The 27,575-nt window shown below is 44.9% G+C and overlaps 1 protein-coding gene across 1 annotated transcript; it reads left to right on the top strand.

The window, feature by feature from the left end:
- Positions 1-447: 447 nt before the first annotated feature.
- LOC106591987 (uncharacterized) lies at positions 448-27,575 on the top strand. Its single transcript, XM_082978273.1, has 20 exons — positions 448-806; positions 7,380-7,656; positions 7,910-8,076; positions 8,176-10,171; positions 10,255-10,428; positions 10,708-10,881; positions 11,615-11,788; positions 11,868-12,041; positions 14,030-14,203; positions 14,963-15,009; positions 15,146-15,695; positions 16,789-17,120; positions 17,742-17,779; positions 23,402-23,466; positions 23,596-23,810; positions 23,999-24,255; positions 24,497-24,631; positions 24,763-24,895; positions 24,979-25,008; positions 25,530-27,575. The coding sequence occupies exons 2-20, from the start codon at positions 7,406-7,408 to the stop codon at positions 25,928-25,930; spliced, it is 5,487 nt and encodes a 1,828-aa protein (XP_082834399.1). The 5' UTR covers positions 448-806; positions 7,380-7,405; the 3' UTR covers positions 25,931-27,575.

Below are 27,575 nucleotides of genomic sequence, written 5' to 3'. Positions count from 1 at the left end.
CCAATACAGGACATACCCAGCAGCTCTCTCTGAGCACCAATCAATACAGGACATACCCAGCAGCTCTCTGAGCACCAACCAATACAGGACATACCCAGCAGCTCTCTCCTCCTAACAGAGGAACAGTGGCTTTTAAAGCTGCAGAAGGAGTCTGTAATTGAAAACAGCTGTTTCCCCTGACGAGAGGGTGGGGTCAGAGCTCCGACCAAACAGCTGCTTAGAATCCAGGAAGCCATTTCCTGAAATACACATATAAACACATACAAACCCACAACAACACAGAAACTGGGGAATGTAATAAAGTGTATTAAGCCTTTACATGACATAAATATGAACATATAATAAATGTTTAATGTGTAAATCGGGAGGTCCTGAAACACATAGTCAGAGGGGGAGGGGGCATCCGGGGGCCTCAGGCTTCCGGAACACTGAGAAGAAAACGTGTCAAACACAACATAGCAGCGCAGCAGACAGAGTAGCCTACTATATGGTGATGAAACGGACAGCACTGTGGCAGGATAGGATGATTACCCTGATGATTTACCTGATGGTCTTTCTGTGGGTCGGGAGAAATAACAAGGTGGCAACTTGATTTAACACTGATCGCTTTTATTAGAATGTATTCAGTGCGAACAGTGAAACAATTAATACATCATGCCGCGAGAGGTACCGGATCAGGGCAAATAGGTGCCAGAACAAACTATGTCAAATCTGCTGGAAACCTATACCTGTTGAACTAGAAAGTACATTTACAAGGAACTAGAGGAAGAACTGGACACTATCGGACGGAGAAAAATGTTTCTGAGGTTTGTACTGAAGCGTTATTTTACCATTTTATGACGAAAGGTGTTTTGGAGAAGTTAGGCCATCGCAGAGGGAGGTGATTTAGCGGGTAAGACATCCGCAGAATTGTTAAGTTATTACAATACTGATTTCAACTTTCAATAATTTTAGGCTTCCTTACATTGATGCAGATTCATATTGATCAGCCTAGTCAATATGTATCAATGTTATATTATAGGCTACAGGGCTATGAGGTAGGGTATGGGGTTATATTATAGTCTACAGGGCTATGAGGTAGGGTATGGGGTTATATTATAGTCTACAGGGTTATGAGGTGGGGTATAGGGTTATATTATAGGCTACAGGGCTATGAGGTAGGGTAAGGGGTTATATTATAGGCTACAGGGTTATGAGGTGGGGTATGGGGTTATATTATAGGCTACAGGGCTATGAGGTAGGGTATGGGGTTATATTATAGTCTACAGGGTTATGAGGTAGGGTATGGGGTTATATTATAGGCTACAGGGCTATGAGGTAGGGTATGGGGTTATATTATAGGCTACAGGGTTATGAGGTAGGGTATGGGGTTATATTATAGGCTACAGGGCTATGAGGTAGGGTAAGGGGTTATATTATAGGCTACAGGGTTATGAGGTAGGGTATGGGGTTATATTATAGGCTACAGGGCTATGAGGTAGGGTATGGGGTTATATTATAGTCTACAGGATTATGAGGTAGGGTATGGGGTTATATTATAGTCTACAGGGATCTGAGGTAGGGTATGGGGTTATATTATAGTCTACAGGGTTATGAGGTAGGGTATGGGGTTATATTATAGTCTACAGGGTTATGAGGTAGGGTATGGGGTTATATTATAGTCTACAGGGTTATGAGGTAGGGTATGGGGTTATATTATAGTCTACAGGGCTATGAGGTAGGGTATGGGGTTATATTATAGTCTACAGGGTTATGAGGTAGGGTATGGGGTTATATTATAGTCTACAGGGCTATGAGGTAGGGTATGGGGTTATATTATAGTCTACAGGGTTATGAGGTAGGGTATGGGGTTATATTATAGGCTACAGGGCTATGAGGTAGGGTATGGGGTTATATTATAGGCTACAGGGTTATGAGGTAGGGTATGGGGTTATATTATAGTCTACAGGGCTATGAGGTAGGGTATGGGGTTATATTATAGTCTACAGGGTTATGAGGTAGGGTATGGGGTTATATTATAGGCTACAGGGCTATGAGGTAGGGTATGGGGTTATATTATAGGCTACAGGGTTATGAGGTAGGGTATGGGGTTATATTATAGTCTACAGGGCTATGAGGTAGGGTATGGGGTTATATTATAGTCTACAGGGTTATGAGGTAGGGTATGGGGTTATATTATAGGCTACAGGGCTATGAGGTAGGGTATGGGGTTATATTATAGGCTACAGGGTTATGAGGTAGGGTATGGGGTTATATTATAGGCTACAGGGCTATGAGGTAGGGTAAGGGGTTATATTATAGGCTACAGGGTTATGAGGTAGGGTATGGGGTTATATTATAGGCTACAGGGCTATGAGGTAGGGTATGGGGTTATATTATAGTCTACAGGGTTATGAGGTAGGGTATGGGGTTATATTATAGTCTACAGGGCTATGAGGTAGGGTATGGGGTTATATTATAGTCTACAGGGCTATGAGGTAGGGTATGGGGTTATATTATAGTCTACAGGGCTATGAGGTAGGGTATGGGGTTATATTATAGTCTACAGGGTTATGAGGTAGGGTATGGGGTTATGTTATAGTCTACAGGGTTATGAGGTAGGGTATGGGGTTATATTATAGTCTACAGGGTTATGAGGTAGGGTATGGGGTTATATTATAGTCTACAGGGCTATGAGGTAGGGTATGGGGTTATGTTATAGTCTACAGGGTTATGAGGTAGGGTATGGGGTTATATTATAGTCTACAGGGTTATGAGGTAGGGTATGGGGTTATATTATAGTCTACAGGGCTATGAGGTAGGGTATGGGGTTATATTATAGTCTACAGGGTTATGAGGTAGGGTATGGGGTTATATTATAGTCTACAGGGCTATGAGGTAGGGTATGGGGTTATATTATAGTCTACAGGGTTATGAGGTAGGGTATGGGCGATTGACTGCACATGACCGTGGCTTTTGTCTTTTCACTCATTAACTTCCTGGAGAAAGACGTGTATCAGGTAAACTAGTTTCTTTGAAAAATAAAAGTCCTTCTCGTAAATTCGGCCAAGTAAAAGTGACGTGCAGCAATGGGCATTGAAACTAAATGAAGGAATAATTTGAAAAGTTTATGCCGCGTTCACAACAACAGGGAACTCGGAACAATACGATGTCAACGCTCGAGAAAGAGGAGGGTTCAAATCGATTTTTCTCAGTCGGATTTGTTTTTTTCCGAGTTCCCTGTTTTATTTGAATGCGACATTAGGCTGAGAAACTCAGAAAGGTGGTGATCTGCTTTGCTCACTAGTTATCACAGCCACAAAGTTAGAAGGTCCGCCTACCCGACCAATCAGATGAGGGAGTGTGATGACGTGTAATCTTACCGACCAATCATATGGTTGCGGGAAACGCTGCGTTCTCCAAATGGTAAATCTCGAGTTCAAGTTCTGAGGACCAAATAACGAAATACATTCGGGAACAAGAATTGGCAACGTCACTAAAATTCATAACATTAGGAAAATACAAAAGTTTTTGCCAAAAAAGTAAGTTGTTTTTCTTTTTGTGGATAACTAGTATTAAATGATTAGATCACCTGTTGTTTTTTACGCACTACAAAGCCTTGACCAGAATGACGCGCTCTCCCCACTATTTATTGTTTCTGCAGTCAGGATTCACCCTCTTTAGAGAATTATTGTGTCACTTATCTGCAGGTAATCGTTGTTTTGAAACATGTTTCAGAGGTTTCTAGCGTTCTTTTACAATGTCATGTAGAAAAGTATTTTTGAGAAGTTAGGTTATCATAAAGAGAGAGATGATTTAGTGGGTAAGACATCCGCCAAGTTAATACAATATTGATTTAAACTTTCAATAATTATTATTTTAGGCTTATTTACATTGTTGTTGATTCATAGTGATCAGCCTAATCAATAAGATGTGATGTGATATAGGCTACAGGGCTATGAGGTATGGTATTATTGTTATAGGCTACAGGGCTATGAGGTATGGTATTATTGTTATAGGCTACAGGGCTATGAGGTATGGTATTATTGTTATAGGCTACAGGGCTATGAGGTATGGTATTATTGTTATAGGCTACAGGGCTATGAGGTATGGTATTATTGTTATAGGCTACAGGGCTATGAGGTATGGTATTATTGTTATAGGCTACAGGGCTATGAGGTATGGTATTATTGTTATAGGCTACAGGGCTATGAGGTATGGTATTATTGTTATAGGCTACAGGGCTATGAGGTATGGTATTATTGTTATAGGCTACAGGGCTATGAGGTATGGTATTATTGTTATAGGCTACAGGGCTATGAGGTATGGTATTATTGTTATAGGCTACAGGGCTATGAGGTATGGTATTATTGTTATAGGCTACAGGGCTATGAGGTAGGGTATTATTGTTATAGGCTACAGGGCTATGAGGAATGGTATTATTGTTATAGGCTACAGGGCTATGAGGTATGGTATTATTGTTATAGGCTACAGGGCTATGAGGTATGGTATTATTGTTATAGGCTACAGGGCTATGAGGTATGGTATTATTGTTATAGGCTACAGGGCTATGAGGTATGGTATTATTGTTATAGGCTACAGGGCTATGAGGTATGGTATTATTGTTATAGGCTACAGGGCTATGAGGTATGGTATTATTGTTATAGGCTACAGGGCTATGAGGTATGGTATTATTGTTATAGGCTACAGGGCTATGAGGTATGGTATTATTGTTATAGGCTACAGGGCTATGAGGTATGGTATTATTGTTATAGGCTACAGGGCTATGAGGTATGGTATTATTGTTATAGGCTACAGGGCTATGAGGTATGGTATTATTGTTATAGGCTACAGGGCTATGAGGTATGGTATTATTGTTATAGGCTACAGGGCTATGAGGTATGGTATTATTGTTATAGGCTACAGGGCTATGAGGTATGGTATTATTGTTATAGGCTACAGGGCTATGAGGTATGGTATTATTGTTATAGGCTACAGGGCTATGAGGTATGGTATTATTGTTATAGGCTACAGGGCTATGAGGTATGGTATTATTGTTATAGGCTACAGGGCTATGAGGTATGGTATTATTGTTATAGGCTACAGGGCTATGAGGTATGGTATTATTGTTATAGGCTACAGGGCTATGAGGTATGGTATTATTGTTATAGGCTACAGGGCTATGAGGTATGGTATTATTGTTATAGGCTACAGGGCTATGAGGTATGGTATTATTGTTATAGGCTACAGGGCTATGAGGTATGGTATTATTGTTATAGGCTACAGGGCTATGAGGTATGGTATTATTGTTATAGGCTACAGGGCTATGAGGTATGGTATTATTGTTATAGGCTACAGGGCTATGAGGTATGGTATTATTGTTATAGGCTACAGGGCTATGAGGTATGGTATTATTGTTATAGGCTACAGGGCTATGAGGTATGGTATTATTGTTATAGGCTACAGGGCTATGAGGAATGGTATTATTGTTATAGGTGATTTACAGCACATTAAGGTGATTATTATCTGTGGAAACTGACTCACTTTTACTTCCTGAAAGAAGACGTGCATCGGAATTATGTATAGCTGTCATTAAATAAAATAGTCTGTCTCTTCAAGTAAATATGACGTTCAACAATGTGCATAGAAACTATTTAAATGTGGGGCCAAATCACATGTTAAGTTTAAAGCTTTCTGGTGACAGATCAGGAAGGCGGTGGTCCGTTTGGTGAACTGCAGGTGCGCTCGATATAACGTCACCGGCTCATCTATGCGCATTGTGAACCCCGGGTTGAATCGTCAGCACACCTTTTCTCAGAATGTAAACTCCGGTGCGCTCGATATAACGTCACCGGCTCATCTATGCGCATTGTGAACCCCGGGTTGAATCGTCAGCACACCTTTTCTCAGAATGTAAACTCCGGTGCGCTCGATATAACGTCACCGGCTCATCTATGCGCATTGTGAACCCCGGGTTGAATCGTCAGCACTACTATTTCTCAGAATGTAAACCCCGGTGCGCCGGGCGAGATAAACTGATCGCACCTCAAGTGAACTCAAGCAGTGCATTGGTCTATTCACTAAACCAGGGATGGACAACTGGCGGCAGGGACCAGTAATAAAACATTGTTTTGGAACTCAGTCTGGGTCTCAACTTACTGTTGACCGTTAGAATAATAGAAAACACATGGTTCAGTGTGTAAATGTGGTTGTGCATCAGCAGTCAGTCTATTAGCCCATGTTAGCTACATGTTTTTAGATGGTAAATTAGTCAAGTGGCTAAACTTGTAGTAAACATGGTTGAATTACCTACCGGGGTGGGGCCCATTAATCATCAGTTATCACATTACAAACTGCTAACATTTGCCTCCACTCTGTGGCAACATGAGTAGAATTAGCTGTAAAACTGAAAATGTTTTCTTTGAATTGCAGGAAATTAGTTAGAACATTTCTATATCATTTTCACTACGCCCCCATGGCAACATGGCAACATGGCCCCATGGCAACCTGGCCCCATGGCAACATGGCCCCATGGTAACATGTGCAGGAGAAACTGATATACATTTTTATTTATTGATTATTAAATGATTAAAACTAGTAATTATGTTACCAAATCTGAAACTAAAATAATTAAGAAACTCATTTGAAAAACTAAAACTATAATCATTGATTCCAAAACAAAAATTAAATAAAAACCATCATAAATTATGTTCCGGATTTTTTTCTCCCTTCTATACATTGTCTGGTAAATGCTGCCAGGAGATGGTGATGTTTCAAATAGGCCTAACTTGTTCATCACTAGTCTCCCTAGACAGACAGGTTGCCTCCCACAATGTACCAATGTTCCTGCATGCAAGCAAAGATTGTCTATTATATTGAGAAGATAGAGACAGAGAGGAAGAGGCGAAGTGAGAGGATTTACTCTGCCCAAAATCTGCCTGTTATTTTATTTCACCTTTATTTAACCAGGTAGGCCAGTTGAGAACAAGTTCTATGAGAGTGTGGAGTTACTTGAGGCTTATCTGATCTAATAGAAGGTTTGTAATGTTTAGGCTGTTACAGATGTACTGATATAAGTGGATGGATGTTGCATTCCGGTGTTATGATACTGATGATTTGTCTCCATAGATGGTTTGTTTATGTTTCTACGGTTGTGGTTAGATGGAGTAGAGCTGTAGGCCTACAGCTCTATCTAGTGGTTGAGATGGGGACAACAGATGGTGACAAATGTCAGCTAATGGGGATCCAAGTCAAATCAAATGAATAACATATTGGACTGTGTATGTTTGAATACAATATGAAGTCTGATTTAAGTCTTTGACCTCAGACAGTAAATGTGTTGTTAATGGTTCTTCAACAATGTTCAGAAATATTGACTGTTCTGTTATTTCTTATTGTAGCTGAGTGAGCTGTAACTTACATCAAAATGAGTCTCTCTGGGGAGAGAGAGGAGGAGACCACTGCCTCTAAAATGCGTCTCTCTGGGGAGAGAGAGGAGGGGACCACTGCCTCTAAAATGAGTCTTTCTGGGGGGAGAGAGGAGGGGACCACTGCCTCTAAAATGAGTCTTTCTGGGGAGAGAGAGGAGGAGACCACTGCCTCTAAAATGAGCCTCTCTGGGGAGAGAGAGGAGGAGACCACTGCCTCCAAAATGACTCAAGACACCAGTTCTAAGAGGTAAGAGATGACATGTAAAATATACAGTTCTCTTAAAGATATAAAACTAAAGAGAAAAGTGTTCCCAAATTACATAAAATGTAGGTCTATATCATTCACTTAAAAGGCCAGAAATGGATTTACCAATTGCAGACTGTAGCTTTATAAAGAAACATCAGGACTTCTAGAAGTTCCATTATACAGTTGTTAAAATGAAGTAGATGAGGTATTGATGAGATATTGATGAGGTGATCTGTCTCCCTGTTTTGTTCAGTGTTCAGAAGCCCAGAGCAGAGTCCCCTACAACCAGCCTGCTATCAATGAAGAGTGATCAGCCACCTGCTTTCAGCCAGGAACCATTACCAGATGACAATAAGGAAGTGGAGAGGTTGGACAGTGAGGATGCATTAAAGATCACACACAACCTTCTGGACAGAAGAAGTAAGACTGTGTTTCATACAATATTACAAAGAACGGTACAAAGACCCTTATAAAACACACACAAACTTATGAGTCCCAACTCTCATTGTTTTCCTACAGGTCAAACTCTGCTGACAGTCCAACAAGACATTAAGGCTAAACTGAAACACAAGTATCAACACATATCTGAAGGAATTGGACACCATGGAAACCAAAGTCTGTTAAAGGACATCTACACAGAGCTCTACATCACAGAGGGTGGAAGTGGAGGGCTCAATAATGAACATGAGGTTAGACAGATAGAGATGGCATCCAAGAAACGAACCACACAAGAGACACCAATCAAATGCAACGACATCTTCAAGCCTTTACCGGGACAAGACAAACCTATCAGAACTGTGCTGACAAAAGGAATCGCTGGCATTGGAAAAACAGTCTCTGTGCAGAAGGTCATCCTTGACTGGGCAGAGGGAAAAGCAAATCAGGACATTCATTTCATGTTTCCTCTTCCTTTCCGTGATCTGAACCTGAAAAAGGACCAATACAATCTGATGCAACTTCTTTCCCACTACTTCCCAGAGCTGAAAGAGATTGACAGCATTGAAGATGGTGAAACCAAAACTGTTTTCATTTTTGATGGTCTGGATGAGTGTCGACTTCCTCTAGACTTCAAAAACAATGAGAAGTGCTGTGATGTCATGAAGCCAACCTCAGTGGACGTGCTGCTGACAAACCTCATCGAGGGGAATCTGCTTCCCTCTGCTCTCGTCTGGATAACCTCACGGCCTGCAGCAGCCAATCAGATCCCTCCTGAGTGTGTTGACCAGGTGACAGAGGTACGAGGGTTCAATGATCCACAGAAGGAGGAGTATTTCAGGAAGAAAATCACAGATCAGAATCTGGCCAATGAAATCATCAAACACATGAAGACATCAAGGAGCCTCCACATCATGTGCCACATGCCAGTCTTCTGTTGGATATCAGCCACTGTCCTTGAGATGATACTGAAAGAGGCAGAGAAGGATGAAGTCCCCAAAACTCTGACCCAGATGTACTCACACTTCATATTCATCCAAATCATTGTGAAGAACAGGAAGTACAACAAAGCCACAGAGACAAACCCAAAGGAACTGTCTCAGTCAGACAAAGAGATGATCCTGAAACTGGCAAAGCTGGCTTTCCAACAGCTACAGAAGGGCAACCTGATCTTCTATGAGGAGGACCTGAGAGAGTGTGGCCTTGATGTCACAGAGGCATCAGAGTACTCAGCATTGTGTACAGAGATCTTTAAAGAAGAATCTGGGCTGAACCAAGAGAAGGTCTACAGCTTTGTGCATCTGAGCATTCAGGAGTTTCTAGCAGCAGTGCATGCTATAGAATCATGTCTGGACAAGAAGGAAAATGTTTTCCCCCCCAAAGCAGTCACTAGTGATGATGATGATGATGATGAGGAGGAGGAGGAGGAGGAGGAGGAGGAGATTGATGATAAGCAGGACGAGGAGAAGGAGAACAAGGATGATGATGATGATGAGGAGGAGGAGGAGGAGGAGGAGGAGATTGATGATAAGCAGGACGAGGAGGAGGAGAACAATGACGAAGATGAGGATGATGATGACGACAATGATGAAGAGGAGTCATTCCAGTTGTCTGACTTACACAGGAGAGCAGTGGACCAGGCCTTGAAGAGTGAGAATGGACACCTGGACCTGTTCCTCCGCTTCCTTCTGGGTCTCTCACTGGAGTCCAATCAGAATCTGTTACGAGGCCTTCTGACACAGACAGGATGTACGACAGAGACCAATGAGAAAACAGTTAAGAGAACAGTTGGGTACCTTTCAGTCAAGATCAAAAGAGAATCCTCACCAGAAAGGATCATCAACTTGTTCCACTGTCTGAATGAACTTGGTGCCAACTCTCTAGTTGAAGACATGCAGACCTCCCTGCGATCAGGAACTCTTTCAGAAACAGAGCTAAAACCTGACCAATGTTCAGCCCTGGCCTACCTGTTACTGATGTCAGAGGAGGTGCTGGAGGAGTTTGACCTGAAGACATACAACACAACAGAGGAAGGTTATCAGAGGTTGCTGCCGGTAGTGAAAACCTGCAAGAGAGCACTGTAAGTTCTGTTATTGAGTTTATGTATACAGTATCATTATAATGAAGGATTTGTATATCTAACAGATTATCTCCTCTCTCAAGACTGGATCACTGTAAACTCACGTATGAATCCTGTGAGACTCTGACCTCAGCTCTGCAGACACCAAACTCCCCCCTGAGAGAACTGGACCTCAGCTACAATGACCTGGAAGACAGAGGAGTGGAGCTGCTCTGTGTTGGACTAACCAGTCCACTCTGCAACATACAGACACTAGTGTGAGTTAAATATCTTCAGTATCCACTGTCTTTATAGTGTTTATATATTTATAGTAATTAGGTGTTATTATGTTTTTAACATTATTTGAACATCTTGGTAAATATGCAGAAAGATACATGAAATGTGATAAATATATGAAACTAAGGTTAAATATCTTGAGTGAGTTAGTATGTTTTTAACATAGTCTAGTCATGTCCTTCTGTTATTGTCTTAATGCATCTCGTTATTCTTAAAGCTTTGCATATTTAACAGTGTATTGACATATCTCCTCTCTCCAGACTGGATCGCTGTGAACTCACATATGAATCCTGTGAGTCTCTGGCCTCAGCTCTGCAGACACCAAACTCCCCCCTGAGAGACCTGGACCTCAGCAACAATGACCTGGGAGACAGAGGAGTGGAGCTGCTCTGTGTTGGACTAACCAGTCCACTCCGCAACATACAGACACTAATGTGAGTTAAATAACTTCAGTATCCACTGTCTTTATAGTGTTTATATATTTGTAGTTATTATGTTAACATTATTTTAAAATCTTGGTAAATATGCAGAAACATTCATCAAATGTGATAAATATATCAAACTAAGGTTAAATATATTGAGTGAGTGAGTTAGTTTGTGTTTTTAATAAAAAATATAAACTATAGGAACCAAGACTTAAAAAGAACTGATATTGGTCACAAGATGGAGGGAATGTTGGAACATAACTAACAAAATTAAAGTTAGCAAAAATATATGATTAATCCAGTATAAACTAATGTATAGAGTTTATTACACGAGACAAAATTAACAAATTGTACAGCAGAACAACAGAGTCATGTCTTAAGTGTAAAACTAACAATGAGTCAATAATTTATGCTTTCTGGGAATGCTATAATTCCAAAAGTTATGGGCGGAGTTAGAAGTTGTCTGTCAGAAGTATTACAATGTAAACATACTTTTAATCAGTCTGTCTGCATATTTCATGACATGGTATATGGTAGTGTAGAGAGAGACCCAATGAGCTGGATGATTCTCTTCTCATCACTCATCTTGTAAAAACATATACTACAAATATATGAAAATATGAAAATGGTTGTAAAAAGTTAACATTTGTTAATAATGTGTCCTTCTGTTATTGTCTTAATGCATCTCATTATTCTTAATGTTTTGCATATTTAACAGTGTCGACATATCTCCTCTCTCCAGACTGGATCACTGTAACCTCACATATGAATCCTGTGAGGCTCTGGCCTCAGCTCTGCAGACACCAAACTCCCCCCTGAGAGAACTGGACCTCAGCTACAATGACCTGGAAGACAGAGGAGTGGAGCTGCTCTGTGTTGGCCTAACCAGTCCACTCCGCAACATACAGACACTAGTGTGAGTTAAATATCTTCAGTATGAGTTATTATGTGGATGTTTTAAACATGTGTTAATCATGTGCTCTTCTGCCCTCTAGTCTAGGTCAGTGTGGTCTGACAGAGGGTTGCTGTTCAGATCTGGCCTCAGTCCTGAGTTCACCCAACTCACAACTGAAACAACTGGAGCTGAGAGACAATGACCTGCAGGACTCAGGAGTTACACTGCTGTCTGCTGGACTGGAGGATCCAGACTGTAAACTACACACACTGGGGTAAGTACAGCTGTTTCAGTCAGGTCTGTACTGAGCTGAGTTACACTGCTGTCTGCTGGACTGGAGGATCCAGACTGTAAACTACACACACTGGGGTAAGTACAGCTGTTTCAGTCAGGTCAGTACTGAGCTGACTGAGCTTAATAAAACTGTGAAGGACCTCGGCGTTACTCTGGACCCTGATCTCTCTTTTGAAGAACATATCAAGACTGTTTCAAGGACAGCTTTTTTCCATCTACGTAACATTGCAAAAATCAGAAATTTTCTGTCCAAAAATGACGCAGAAAAATTAATCCATGCTTTTGTTACTTCTAGGCTGGACTACTGCAATGCTCTACTTTCCGGCTACCCGGATAAAGCACTAAATAAACTTCAGTTAGTGCTAAATACGGCTGCTAGAATCCTGACTAGAACCAAAAAATTTGATCATATTACTCCAGTGTTAGCCTCCCTACACTGGCTTCCTGTTAAGGCAAGGGCTGATTTCAAGGTTTTACTGCTAACCTACAAAGCATTACATGGGCTTGCTCCTACCTATCTTTCCGATTTGGTCCTGCCGTACATACCTACACGTACGCTACGGTCACAAGACGCAGGCCTCCTAATTGTCCCTAGAATTTCTAAGCAAACGGCTGGAGGTAGGGCTTTCTCCTATAGAGCTCCATTTTTATGGAATGGTCTGCCTACCAATGTGAGAGACGCAGACTCAGTCTCAACCTTTAAGTCTTTACTGAAGACTTATCTCTTCAGTAGGTCCTATGATTAAGTATAGTCTGGCCCAGGAGTGTGAAGGTGAACGGAAAGGCTGGAGCAACGAACCGCCCTTGCTGTCTCTGCCTTGCCGGTTCCCCTCTTTCCACTGGGATTCTCTGCCTCTAACCCTTTTACAGAGGCTGAGTCACTGGCCTACTGGTGTTCTTCCATGCCGTCCATGGGAGGGGTGCGTCACTTGAGTGGGTTGAGTCACTGACGTGGTCTTCCTGTCTGGGTTGGCGCCCCCCCCCCCCCCCCCCCCCCCCTTGGGTTGTGCCATGGCGGAGATCGTTGTGGGCTATACTCGGCCTTGTCTTAGGACGGTAAGTTGGTGGTTGGAGACATCCCTCTAGTGGTGTGGGGGCTGTGCTTTGGCAAAGTGGGTGGGGTTATATCCTGCCTGTTTGGCCCTGTCCGGGGGTATCATCGGATGGGGCCACAGTGTCTTCTGATCCCTCCTGTCTCAGCCTCCAGTATTTATGCTGCAGTAGTTTATGTGTCGGGGGGCTAGGGTCAGTCTGTTACATCTGGAGTATTTCTCTTGTCTTATCCGGTGTCCTGTGTGTATTTAAATATGCTCTCTCTAATTCTCTCTTTCTCTCTTTCTGTCTTTCTCTCGGAGGACCTGAGCCCTAGGACCATGCCTCAGGACTACCTGGTATGATGACTCCTTGCTGTCCCCAGTCCACCTGGCCGTGCTGCTGCTCCAGTTTCAACTGTTCTGCCTGCGGCTATGGAACCCTGACCTGTTCACCGGACGTGCTTGTTGCACCCTCGACAACTACTATGATTATTATTATTTGACCATGCTGGTCATTTATGAACATTTTAACATTTTAACATTTTGACCATGTTCTGTTTTAATATCCACCCTGCACAGCCAGAAGAGGACTGGCCACCCCTCATAGCCTGGTTCCTCTCTAGGTTTCTTCCTAGGTTTTTGGCCTTTCTAGGGAGTTTTTCCTAGGGAGTTTTTCCTAGCCACCGTGCTTCTTTCACATGCTTTGCTTGCTGTTTGGGGTTTTAGGCTGGGTTTCTGTACAGCACTTTGAGAATATCAGCTGATGTACGAAGGGCTATATAAAAATAAATTTGATTTGATTTGAGTAAAACAAATACTCTGAAAATCTGACGTTTCTTCACAATGTTTGTGTCATGGACAAATGTATGGGTGTCCTACAAGATGATTGACACCAGTACACCAACCTAGACAGCTGTTGTGTGTCTCTCTGTAGGCTGTCTGGCTGTCTGGTCACAGAGGAGGGCTGTGCTGCTCTGTCTTCAGCTCTGAGGTCATACCCCTCCCACCTGAAAGAGCTGGACCTGAGCTACAATCACCCAGGAGACTCTGCAGGTGGACTGCTTTCAGCTGCTCTGGTGGATCCCACATATAAACTGATGAAGCTGAAGTAAGTCAGAATAGATGTCCTAATAGTGTGAGCAGTGGTTGTGTCATATGTAGTGTAGTAGGTTCAGTAACATGAGGACATGATGGTAGAATTAAGGGGAAGTTTACTCAGCAGGCTGAGCACTCCAACACAGCATACATCATCACTACATGAATACTCTTCTTCTGCATCTCTGATATCCTGTTGGAATTGTACTCCGCTCTGTATGCAGTAGGTAGGATAGAATACCTGTTTGTCTCTAGTAATGAATTGTACTCTGTTCTGTATGCAGTAGGTAGGATATAATACCTGTATGTCTCTAGTAATGAATTGTACTCTGTTCTGTATGCAGTAGGTAGGATAGAATACCTGTATGTCTCTAGTAATGAATTGTACTCCGTTCTGTATGCAGTAGGTAGGATAGAATACCTGTATGTCTCTAGTAATGAATTGTACTCTGTTCTGTATGCAGTAGGTAGGATAAAATACCTGTATGTCTCTAGTAATGAATTGTACTCTGTTCTGTATGCAGTAGGTAGGATAGAGTACCTGTATGTCTCTAGTAATGAATTGTACTCCGTTCTGTATGCAGTAGGTAGGATAGAATACCTGTATGTCTCTAGTAATGAATTGTACTCCGTTCTGTATGCAGTAGGTAGGATAGAATACCTGTATGTCTCTAGTAATGAACTTGGATAGTGCACCAGAACACAACAATATGGTTTAAATGTTGACTGCTTTATTAGGTCTTTGTCAGTCAATAACCTGTTTCTCCTACAGTGTGGATCATGGTGGAGAGTGCAGGCTCAAATCAGGGCTGAGGAAATGTACGTCTCTTCAATCCTAATTAACTGCATATTCAGAACTATAGTATCATAGTAACTAATCAATACTTGTTCTGTACCTACAAAACAACATTTTATATGAAGATGTGGTTTGATTAAACTCTCCTTTTGTCTACAGATGCCTGTCATCTCACCCTGGACCCAAATACAGCACACCCAAACCTGATACTGTCTGAGGGGAACAGGAAGGTGACATTGGAAGAGAAGCAGCATTATGAAAACCATCCAGACAGATTTGACTATAGTCCCCAAGTTCTCTGCAGAGAAGGCTTATCTGGATCTCGTTATTACTGGGAGATGGAGAGGGATGGTGAATGGGCTGACATTGGTGTGGTGTACAAAGGAATGAACAGGAAGGTAGAAGAGGATGACAGTTTTATTGGATTCAATAGGAAGTCCTGGTGTTTAATCTGCTGTGATGGCCTCTACTTATTTCACCATCCTGGAGTCAGCAGAACAATCTCTGGTCCTGTTTCTAACAGAGTTGGAGTGTATCTGGACTGGCCAGCTGGTACTTTGTCCTTCTATAGTGTGTCCTCCTCTGGTACACTGACACACCTTTACACAGAACACACCACATTCACTGAACCCCTCTATCCTGGGTTTGGGGTTTGCTCCTCCTCCTCCTCAGTGACCCTGTGTCAGATAGATGACCAACACATTCAGAGGTGAGTCATAGCAATGTTTCATCATTTGTTTCATCATTTCTATAATTACATTAGTAGTGGTGTGTTTTAATGTGTTCTGTTGGACCTACAGACAGTTAGATTAGTAGTAGTGGTGTGTTTTAATGTGTTCTGTTGGACCTACAGACAGTTAGATTAGTAGTAGTGGTGTGTTTTAATGTGTTAGTAGATTCCTGTCCTCTATTTAATTTCAGTCTGTTAAATGGAACAGCCTCTCTGTAATGTCATTCTCTCTCTAACCACTAGAGGGCATCAGAACCTGTTGAATAGAACAGCCTCTCTGTAATGTCATTCTCTCTCTAACCACTAGAGGGCATCAGAACCTGTTGAATAGAACAGCCTCTCTGTAATGTCATTATCTCTCTAACCATTAGAGGGCATCAGAACCTGTTGAATAGAACAGCCTCTCTGTAATGTCATTCTCTCTCTAACCACTAGAGGGAATCAGAACCTGTTAAATAGAACAGCCTCTCTGTAATGTCATTATCTCTCTAACCTTTAGAGGGCATCAGAAGCTGTTAAATAGAACAGCCTCTCTGTAATGTCATTCTCTCTGTAACCACTAGAGGGCATCAGAACCTGTTAAATAGAACAGCCTCTCTGTAATGTCATTCTCTCTCTAACCACTAGAGGGCATCAGAACCTGTTAAATAGAACAGCCTCTCTGTAATGTCATTCTCTCTCTAACCATTAGAGGGCATCAGAACCTGTTAAATAGAACAGCCTCTCTGTAATGTCATTCTCTCTCTAATCACTACCTGGGGGTATGTAACTCATGATAACTGGTGACTTCACATCTCTAAGGGCTTTCCTCAACATATGCAATGTCTTCATTAGTATTGCCTCTATGAAAGTTGACATAGTGGGTTATGTCACATTTAGGCAATGCGCCCTACGTAGGGAGTTGTTCTCTCACCCCTTATAAACTTGTTGTATGTCTTATGAAGACTGTATGTATGCTATATAAAGCCTTTATAAGTTGTATTTAGTTTAATCACAGTCTATCCTTCTGCTTTACCAACACCAGAGACCATGGTGGAGAGAGTTGGATCAAGCCTGGACCTGAGAACACCAGAGACCATGGTGGAGAGAGTTGGATCAAGCCTGGACCTGAGGACACCAGAGACCATGGTGGAGAGAGTTGGATCAAGCCTGGACCTGAGAACACCAGAGACCATGGTGGAGAGAGTTGTATCAAGCCTGGACCTGAGAACATCAGAGACCATGGTGGAGAGAGTTGTATCAAGCCTGGACCTGAGAACACCAGAGACCATGGTGGAGAGAGTTGGATCAAGCCTGGACCTGAGAACACCAGATACCATGGTGGAGAGAGTTGGATCAAGCCTGGACCTGAGGACACAAGAGACCATGGTGGAGAGAGTTGGATCAAGCCTGGACCTGAGAAATGTGAGTTAACTGATAATTGTTTTTAAATCAAAATTGTTTAAAGCGTTCATTGTAGTTGAGTCCCAGTCAAGGAACACAATCATGATCTATTTGGTCAGAACAAACTTAAAGGTAGAGTCAGCGATATGACGTAGATGCACAAAGTAAACAGCATAGTGGGTCAATTTCTACAACAACTAAGAGCGTTATACAGCAAGGCTAAATTTCTCTGCTGTTTTGATCCCGTGACTACCACTCTGTTAGAGAGTGAAGAGAACCCTTGCACATGGACAGATACTGTGTGTGACTGTGTGAGAGAGAAGTCAGGCATCTTGCTCATCACAATATCTGTTGTGCTGCTCGTACATCATCATTTAGCTGACTCTACCTTTAAGCTCTCATCCTAGGATCTACCAGAAATCAGACCCCAACATCTACAAAACATGGACGAGAACGATGTTGTTTCCTGCTTCCACAAACATTAATTAATATAACACTAATGCCAGATTATGGTATGCTAATGAGTGTACATTCTGAGACTGTTGATCACTTATATTCATTTTTATTAAGTCTATTTAATAATTATGAATTCAATATTCCATGAGATTGTCCATTTCAAGTAACAACTACTTTTGGCTTCAGGGATTCCTCAGAGCTGTAAGACTTGTGACCATGTTGAGGTAAGTCATAATGTCAATTCTTACTTTTACATACCTGCAGGAGTCAGGCACAGTCTCAAAGCCAGGTGTGTACTGACCAACCATTCATACTGGGATATAGACAGTCCTGTGTTCTGCTTTAGTAATATAAACACAGTCTCAAAGCCAGGTGTGTACTGACCAACCATTCATACTGGGATATAGACAGTCCTGTGTTCTGCTTGTAGTCATGTTGTCACGACTGTCTAGGACCAGTGGAGAGGTGGAATCAGGAGCAGGAGACAGAGGGCCGGAGCAACGGTGTTTTAATAGTATTAGTGACGCAATAGCCGTAGGGCACCAGGCGCGTGGCGAAGTCTGCCAGGGGAAAAACACCTTCCCAAAATAAGCGCACTGGAAACGAAAAGCGCACGGGGCGCAGCCCGGCAATAATAATCGACAATAACAATTTACAATCACAACTGTCCTGAGTGGACAATAAACAATCCCGCACGAGAACCCCAACTGAAAATACACACTAAATAACCCCCCACTAATGACAAACACAAAACAGGTGCGAGATAGACAGACAGACAAAACCAAAAGACACAGAAACAACGATCGGTGGCAGCTAATAGGCCGGCGACGACGACCGCCGAGCGCCGCCCGACCGAGGAGGGGCGACACCTTCGTTAGATACTGTGACAGTACCGACGCCGGCCTCGGGGACGGCCCGGAGGGCGAGGCGCCGGCCGATCCGGACGGCGACGGTGGAATTCTTGTAGCATAGGTGGATCTAGAATGTCCGCCGCCGGAACCCAGCACCTCTCCTCCGGACCGTACCCCTCCCAGTCCACGAGGTACTGCAGGCCCCCGACCCGACGTCGGGAGTCCAGGATGGCTCGGACTGTGTACGCCGGGGCCCCCCCGATGTCCAGGGGGGGCGGGGGGACCTCCAGCACCTCATCGTCCTGCAGTGGACCAGCTACCACCGGCCTGAGGAGAGACACATGAAACGAGGGGTTAATACGGTAATATGAAGGGAGTTGTAACCTGTAACACACCTCGTTTATCCTCCTCAGGACTTTGAACGGCCCCACAAACCGCGGACCCAGCTTCCGGCAGGGCAGGCGGAGAGGCAGGTTCCGGGTCGAGAGCCAGACTCTGTCCCCCGGATTATACACGGGGGGCGTCACTGCGGTGGCGGTCAGCGCTCTCCTTGTGACGTTCACCAGCCCTCCTTAGGCACTCCTGGACACCATTCCAGGTCTCCTGAGAGCGCTTCACCCATGCCTCCACCGCAGGAGCCTCCGTCTGGCTCTGTTGCCATGGCACCAGGACCGGCTGATACCCCAATACCACCTGGAAGGGTGATAGGTTGGTAGAGGAGTGGCGCTGAGAGTTCTGGGCCATCTCGGCCCATGGCACGAACTGCGCCCACTCCCCTGGCCGGTCCCGGCAATACGACCGCAGGAACCTGCCCACATCCTGGTTAATGCGCTCCACCTGCCCATTACTCTCGGGGTGGAACCCCGAGGTCAAGCTGACCGAGACCCCCAGCCTCTCCATAAACGATCTCCACACCCTGAACGTGAACTGGGGACCCCGATCAGATACGATGTCCTCGGGCACCCCATAGTGCCGGAAGACATGGGTGAACAGGGCCTCCGCGGTTTGCAGGGCCGTAGGAAGACCGGACAAAGGGAGCAGACGGCAGGACTTAGAGAACCTGTCCACAACGACCAGGATCACCGTATTCCCCTGGGACGGCGGGAGATCCGTGAGGAAATCCACCGAGAGGTGAGACCAAGGCCGCTGTGGAACGGGGAGGGGCTGTAATTTCCCTCGAGGCAGGTGCCTAGGAGCCTTGCACTGAGCGCATACCGAACAGGAAGAGACATAACGCCGAACATCCTCAGCCAAGGTGGGCCACCAGTACCTTCCCTTCAGGCCCCGCACTGTCCGTTCCACCCCAGGATGACCCGAGGAGGGTAGAGCGTGGGACCATCGGATCAGACGATCGCGAACACCAAGCGGAACGTATTTCAGGCCCACGGGACATTGAGGAGGAGTGGGTTCTGACCGACCCGCCCGCTCGATGTCCGCATCCACCTCCCATACCACCGGTGCCACCAGACAGGAGGCGGGGAGTATGGGAGTGGGATCGATGGTCCGCTCCTCGGTGTCGTAGAGACGCGACAGTGCGTCAGCCTTCCGGTTCCGGGAACCTGGAATGTACGAGAGGGTAAAGTGAAACCTCGTAAAAAACATGGCCCACCTTGCCTGACGGGGATTAAGCCTCTTCGCTGCCCGAATATACTCCAGGTTACGGTGGTCGGTCCAGATGAGAAAAGGGTGACGTGCCCCCTCAAGCCAATGTCTCCACACCGTCAAAGCCCTGACCACGGCTAACAGCTCCCGGTCCCCCACATCATAGTTGCGCTCCGCCGGGCTCAGCTTCTTAGAAAAGAAGGCACATGGGCGGAGCTTCGGAGGAACGCCCGAGCGCTGCGATAGCACAGCTCCTACCCCAGCCTCGGACGCGTCCACCTCCACTATGAATGGCAAGGAGGGGTCCGGATGCGCCAGGACAGGTGCATTGGTAAACAGAACCTTCAGACGATGGAAGGCTCTGTCCGCCTCTGCTGACCATCGTAGCCGCACCGGCCCCCCCTTCATCAGTGAGGTAATGGGAGCCGCCACCTGACCAAAACTCCGGATAAACCTCCGATAATAATTAGCGAACCCCAAGAACCGCTGCACCTCCTTCACAGTGGTTGGGGTTGGCCAATTACGCACAGCCGTCACGCGGTCACACTCCACCTCTACCCCCGAGGTGGAAATGCGATATCCTAGAAATGAGACGGCTCGTTTGAAGAACTCGCATTTCTCAGCCTTGACGTATAGGTTATGCTCCAGCAGCCGCCCAAGCACTTTACGCACGAGGGACACATGCTCGGCGCGTGTGGCGGAGCAAATCAGGATGTCATCGATGTACACCACCACACCCTGCCCGAGCATGTCCCGAAGGACCTCGTCCACAAAGGATTGGAAGACAGCGGGAGCGTTCTTTAACCCATACGGCATGACGAGGTACTCATAATGGCCCGATGTGGTACTAAATGCGGTTTTCCACTCGTCTCCATCTCGGATACGCACCAGGTTATATGCGCTCCTGAGATCTAATTTCGTGAAGAAGCGCGCCCCGTGAAATGACTCCACTGCCGTAGCAATGAGAGGTAGCGGGTAACTGAAACCCACTGTGATAGCATTTAGACCTCTATAGTCAATGCACGGGCGCAGACCTCCCTCCTTCTTCTTCACAAAAAAAAACTCGAGGAGACGGGGGACTTAGATGGCCGAATGTATCCCTGTCTCAAGGACTCAGTGACGTATGTATCCATAGCCACTGTCTCCTCCTGAGACAGAGGATACACGTGACTCCTAGGAAGAACCGCGTCGGCCTGGAGGTTTATCGCACAATCCCCTCGTCTTACTGAAGGCGATAGCCAAATCGGCATACTCTGAGGGAATGTGCACGGTGGAGACTTGGTCTGGACTCTCCACTGTAGTCGCACCGATGGAAACTCCTATGCACCTACCTGAGCACTCCCTCGACCACCCCGTAAGAGCCCTCTGTCTCCACGAAATCTGCGGGTTGTGCGTGGCTAGCCAGGGGATTCCCAGTACCACCGGAAACGCTGGGGAGTCAATGAGGAACAGGCTGATACGCTCCTCATGACCCCCCCACGTCTGCATAACCAGTGGCACTGTGACCTCCCCTACTTGGCCTGACCCTAGCGGTCGACTATCTAGGGCGTGCACAGGGAAGGGGTGGTCCAGCTGAACCAGGGGAATCCCTAACCTCTTCGCTAACCCACGGTCCATAAAACTCCCAGCTGCACCTGAATCGACTAGTGCCTTATACTGGAAGTGAGGGGAAAAATCAGGAAAATAAACAGAGGTGTACATGTGGTCGACAGGGGGCTCTGGGTGTGGCTGGTGCGGACTCACCTGGGGGTTCGAAGTAGTGCTCTGCCTGCCCTCCGAACTCCCGGGGGGACCACTCCAGCACCGGTCCACAGTGTGTCCTCTGCGTCCACATCGGGTGCAGGAGAGACCCCCCCCTCCGGTCCTCCTCGACGCAGTCCCCCCTATCTCCATGGGCTGTGGAGCGGGGGGACTGGGAGGCGGAACGAACAGGCCCCGACTGGAACGTCCCCGGGAAGCCAACAGGTTGTCCAGTCTAATGGACAAATCCACCAGTTGGTCTAGGGTGGAGGCGTTGTCCCTACAGGCCAGCTCCCGGCGGACGTCCTCGCGAAGGCTACACCTATAGTGGTCTATCAAGGCCCGTTCGTTCCACCCCGATCCAGCGGCGAGAGTCCGGAATTCTAGGGCGAAATCCTGAGCGCTCCTCGTCTCCTGTCTCAAGTGGAATAGCCGCTCACCCGCCGCCCTGCCCTCCGGGGGATGATCAAAAACCGCCCGGAAGCGGCGGGTGAACTCAGGGTAGTCGCCCCGAGCCGAGTCTGGGCCATCCCAGACCGCATTGGCCCATTCCAGGGCTCGACCCGTGAGACAGGAGACGAGGACGCTCACCCTCTCTTCGTCGGAAGGGGGGGGGGGCGGACGGTCGCCAGGTATAGTTCCAATTGGAGCAAGAACCCCTTGCACCCAGCGGCCGTCCCATCGAACTCCCGGGGAAGGAGTAATCCGGATACCACCGGCGGCCGCTTCAGGGTGTGTGTGTAGGGGCACAGGGTGAGGGACCGGAGCTGGTCCAGCTGGGGAAGCACCTCTCTCCCAGTTCTCCAACCGGGCCAACACCTGGTCCATGGCCGAGCCTAGGCGGTGGAGGAGGCTGGCGTGTTGAGAGACCTGCTCAGCCATGGACGGCGCTTCTGCTCCTGCTGACTCCATATTCGGTGCGGGATTCTGTCACGACTGTCTAGGACCAGTGGAGAGGTGGAATCAGGAGCAGGAGACAGAGGGCCGGAGCAACGGTGTTTTAATAGTATTAGTGACACGCAATAGCCGTAGGGCACCAGGCGCGTGGTGAAGTCTGCCAGGGGAAAAACACCTTCCCAAAATAAGCGCACTGGAAACGAAAAGCGCACGGGCGCAGCCCGGCAATAATAATCGACAATAACAATTTACAATCACAACTGTCCTGAGTGGACAATAAACAATCCCGCACGAGAACCCCAACTGAAAATACACACTAAATAACCCCCCACTAATGACAAACACAAAACAGGTGCGAGATAGACAGACAGACGAAACCAAAAGACACAGAAACAACGATCGGTGGCAGCTAATAGGCCGGCGACGACGACCGCCGAGCGCCGCCCGACCGAGGAGGGGCGCCACCTTCGTTAGATACTGTGACACATGCAGGATTTTACCTGTTTTCATATTTTGTCATTAGACAGTTGAATTGATAAATCACCTGCATTCTATGTAACATTGAATAAATACATTAGATTAGTTACTTTGGTTAATGGGCCAGTTTCCCAGACACAGATTAAGTCTAGTCCTGGACCTTAAATAACTTTTTTATTGAAACTTCCATTGAGCATGCTTTTTAGTCCAGCACTAGACTCAATCTGTGTCCAGGAAACAGGCCCCATATGTATTACTGACATGCTTGTCCTTGTTCAGGACTCCACACACTGGATTCAGATTGAACCCTTGACTTCCACTGTCCAGGGAATGACAATGTTCAGGTAAAATAACTATTAACATTTCATTCCACCTGCTAGTGTATTTCCCCATTACCTTTGGGAATAGTCTTCTAATCTAACATCTCCATTTGACCATTGACCCTCTCTCCCATATCTTGTTGTTGCCCTCAGACACAGGACACCCAAAGGGAGTTATGAGTGCACAGTGTCTGGGCTCCGCTGGCTGTGTGAGAGAGATGTCATTCTGAAGTATCACTTCAGGAACTGGGAACCCTACAGTCAACTTCTGAAAGACATGCAGTACACACAAGGTGGTCCATTGCTGGACATCGCTATGGAGTTAGGTGAACTGGAGGAAGTTCATCTGCCACACTTTGTCTGTTTAGGTAAAACCATATAGAAATAGTATTCAGAAAGACATTTCCATGTAACTGAGTTTCACTTCCTGAATGAATGAAGGAACTATTCTGGGAGTTTGAGTTTACTGTGATCTGGTACTCCATATTCTTTGTGTTTTAGTTGGATGAATAATACAATATTTGTCTTTCTGTCTCATTTTTATTGTGTTGTTCAGGGACCAACCCTTCCCTGAGGAATGAGATGAAGATTCTTCATGTAGAGGAACATGGAGTGTCTTTAGAGGAAGTGCATGAGGTCACCAGATTCCATGCTAAGATTCTCCATCCGAAGTTCTCACTTATCTCTGTTATACTGAGATTACTGTCTTTGAACGTAGATGTCCACTGTGACGTGGTCCTCTATATGGCAGTAAAAAGGTCAACAGTCATTTCAAGGCTGTACATGCTCCTCAGAAACTCCAGTCAGAAAGAGGTGAGGCACTTTCACTGAAGTGACAACAGTATGTTGAAACTTACTGAAGGAAAGCTGATAGTTTGTTGAAAATCTCTAGATTGCAAAGACAACATGCAGCTCTGTGAGAAATCTATTTCTGTGGTAACATTCATTAATACAAGAAAAACTATGACTAACATTGGTTTCTCAGTGAGCTGTATGTTGTGTGAATTATGAGACTACATTGTTCTGACTGACTACTACATTGCTCATTTTGTAGGCTGTTCAGGAACGGGAGAAAAATCAGGTGTCCCAAGGATATTCGGAATTGGTCCTGTCAAGTCCATACGGGTCTTTAAAGCTGAACAGTTGGTTTGCACTCAAGAATCCCCACTCCACTTCCATCAATCCAGAGGTGCAGTTTTATCAGGCTGAGGACATGAATCTGTCATATTGTATATGAATAACTGGAATATCATTCTACTTCACTATTTCTCTCTCTCTCTGTCTGTTGTCTCAATCGTTGCACCATATGGCCTTCTACAGAAGATTCAGCTGTTACCTGCAGACACCACACCAAGCTGTTGTAAGATGATTATAAGAAACACAGGGGTTGACATTGAGATGGAGTTAATCGGTGATGATGAGAGGACTGTATGGAGAGATATGGTACCAATAGGTAGGAGCAGATGTCAATCATAACTGTGTTTTTTTCTGACAGATGCTGTTTAGAGTGATATAACCTATTTTTGTTTCTTTCAGATGAATACATCACTGAAACCCATTCAACTAGTAAGTAAACATGAGAGATACAAACCAATGACTTGAGGGCCAGTCAACATGGTTTACTGTAGGACCTGGACTAGTCCTGTTTATAAAAGACTGTCTTCAAGAACAATGACATCTCCCCCAGGACTTGATGTAGATTAACCTGGTTCTGAATGTCCCAATGACATCTCCTCCAGGACTTGATGTAGATTAACCTGGTTCTGAATGACCCAATGACATCTCCTCCAGGACTTGATGTAGATTAGCCTGGTTCTGAATGACCCAATGACATCTCCTCCAGGACTTGATGTAGATTAGCCTGCTTCTGAAGGCCCCATCCTCTATTTCTACGTCTGTGAAACCGAATATGAATGAATCCATTGTGTTCATTGATGCAGGTCGTTAATGTTCAAGAATAGGTTCTCATTGCAAAGATTCAATAATACAAATTAGACTTTTATTGTAGGTCACATTGAAAGAAGTCTGTTTCTAAATGTCAAATGTGAATTAACAAATGTAGTTATTTTGTAACCTGACTCTCTCAGGTGCTGTGTTGGGGGCAGGGCGTATGGCTGAGAGCAGTCTTACTGGTTCTTCAGAGCAGCAGCTGCGTTCTGTACGGACAGAGTTTGTGACACGAGTGTCAAGACCTGTCCTGGATGGTCTGCTGGACGGACTGCTGCATCACACAGTCATCAACCAGGAGGAAATGGAGTCAGTGAAGGTGATAGCTGAGAGGGCAGAGAAGGCACGTGACATCATCGACATGGTGTTGAGAAAAGGAAATGAGTCATGTTCCAGGATCATCAACCTTCTTGGGGAGCTGGACCCCTGTCTTTGGTCACAGCTCCAGACCAACAGTTGTAGTCAACCCCTGGGTGTTGGGAGACCAGGCAGAATAGACAGGCAGGATGGTTCAACATGTTCTTGCTGTCTGTTGCTTTAATTCAGCGTACAGAAAATGTCAATCAAACATGACCACTGTAATAACAATAAACTTACTGAAGGACCAACCACACAGCATCTCTCCTTCTGCAGCCTCCTGGAAGTGTGGATCTTCTAGCAAGAGGGTCAGTTAGTCCTCCACTAGGTACCTAGCTGGACCCCTATCTAGCAGGAGGGTCAGTCAGTCCTACACACATTCAACATAAATGTATTTGATGAATATAGTGTACAGTGTTGGCCTGTTAGAGGTTCATGAGAGAGACTGAATATCAATACAACCACCTCAGTCTATCAGCAGCTTTCCTGTTAGAGGTTCATGAGAGAGACTGAATATCAACACAACCACCTCAGTCTATCAGCAGCTTTCCTGTTAGAGGTTCATGAGAGAGACTGAATATCAACACAACCACCTCAGTCTATCAGCAGTTTTCTCAGTGAGAGCCTCACGTCTGGAACACATTGACCATTGAAGGACATAAGGAGCTGTGTAACCTGTCACTCCTTTACCAATGACTTGAGAGTGGCTGAAGGACATATAAGGAGCTGTGTAACCTGCCACTCCTTTACCAATGACTTGAGAGTGGCTGAAGGACATATACGGAGCTGTGTAACCTGTCACTCCTTTACCAATGACTTGAGAGTGGCTGAAGGACATATAAGGAGCTGTGTAACCTGTCACCTCTTTACCAATGACTTGAGAGTGTCTGAAGGACATATAAGGAGCTGTGTAACCTGTCACTCCTTTACCAATGATCTTGAAAGTGGCTGAAGGACAATCAGACCCCATCTATACACAATGATTTACTAAATGTTTTTTAATGTTGTATTTTTTATGTTTATCTACCTGCCCAGGGACTACAGTTGAAAACTAACTAGCTGGCTAAATCTGGCACATTTAAAGAAATGTCGATTGATGTGCAGTATCCCAGTCAAATACATGTAATACATTCTGTGTGTGTATATCTATGTATGTTAGTAGGTCTCTGATTACTGTTAGTTCAATGTAACATCATATACTATACATTATAATCAGTCTGTTTTGGGTTCTGCAGAATCATTGTATATCATTGGTTACCCATCCTATCATGTTACCACACAGATGTGACTGTCTAGCTCAGCAGTTCCCAACCTTTTCCATTCTGGAGACCATCAAATCACTGTTAAAAGCTCTTGAGGACCACCATTCACGGAGTCGCTGATATTTTTCCACATCAAATATATTGCCGTTCAAATTCTGTCAATACATGTGAATGTAACAAGGCCTGTAATGGTCTATTATTATCAAACTATTTGCATTATGAAAAGGAATGTAAAATTGCTTATAATACCATTAATACTCCTAACTGTTATTATTTTTGAATAATAAAATACTACAATCTAAAAATAATTGTGGACCAGCTGCACCACCCCCAGGGACCACAGGTTGTGAACCACTTGTCTACAGTCCTTCTGCCAAACCTGGTTGTTGTGTCACACTGCCCCCTCCTGGTTACACTGCAAAACATCACCTAATTAAAACAAAGGAAATAAAAAAATAACAGCACTTTTACTAGTTAGAATGTTAACTTATAGGCTGAATACTGGTATTAAGTGTTTGAAGACTTTACATGACATAAATATCAACAAATAAACCTGTAGGTGTTGAA

The sequence above is a fragment of the Salmo salar genome, chromosome 08 (assembly GCF_965601325.2).
Source record: "Salmo salar chromosome 08, fSalSal1, whole genome shotgun sequence".
NCBI lineage: Eukaryota > Metazoa > Chordata > Actinopteri > Salmoniformes > Salmonidae > Salmo > Salmo salar.
The sequence above is the reverse complement of the archived record's forward strand: the minus strand, read 5'-3'. Positions and strand labels throughout refer to the sequence as shown.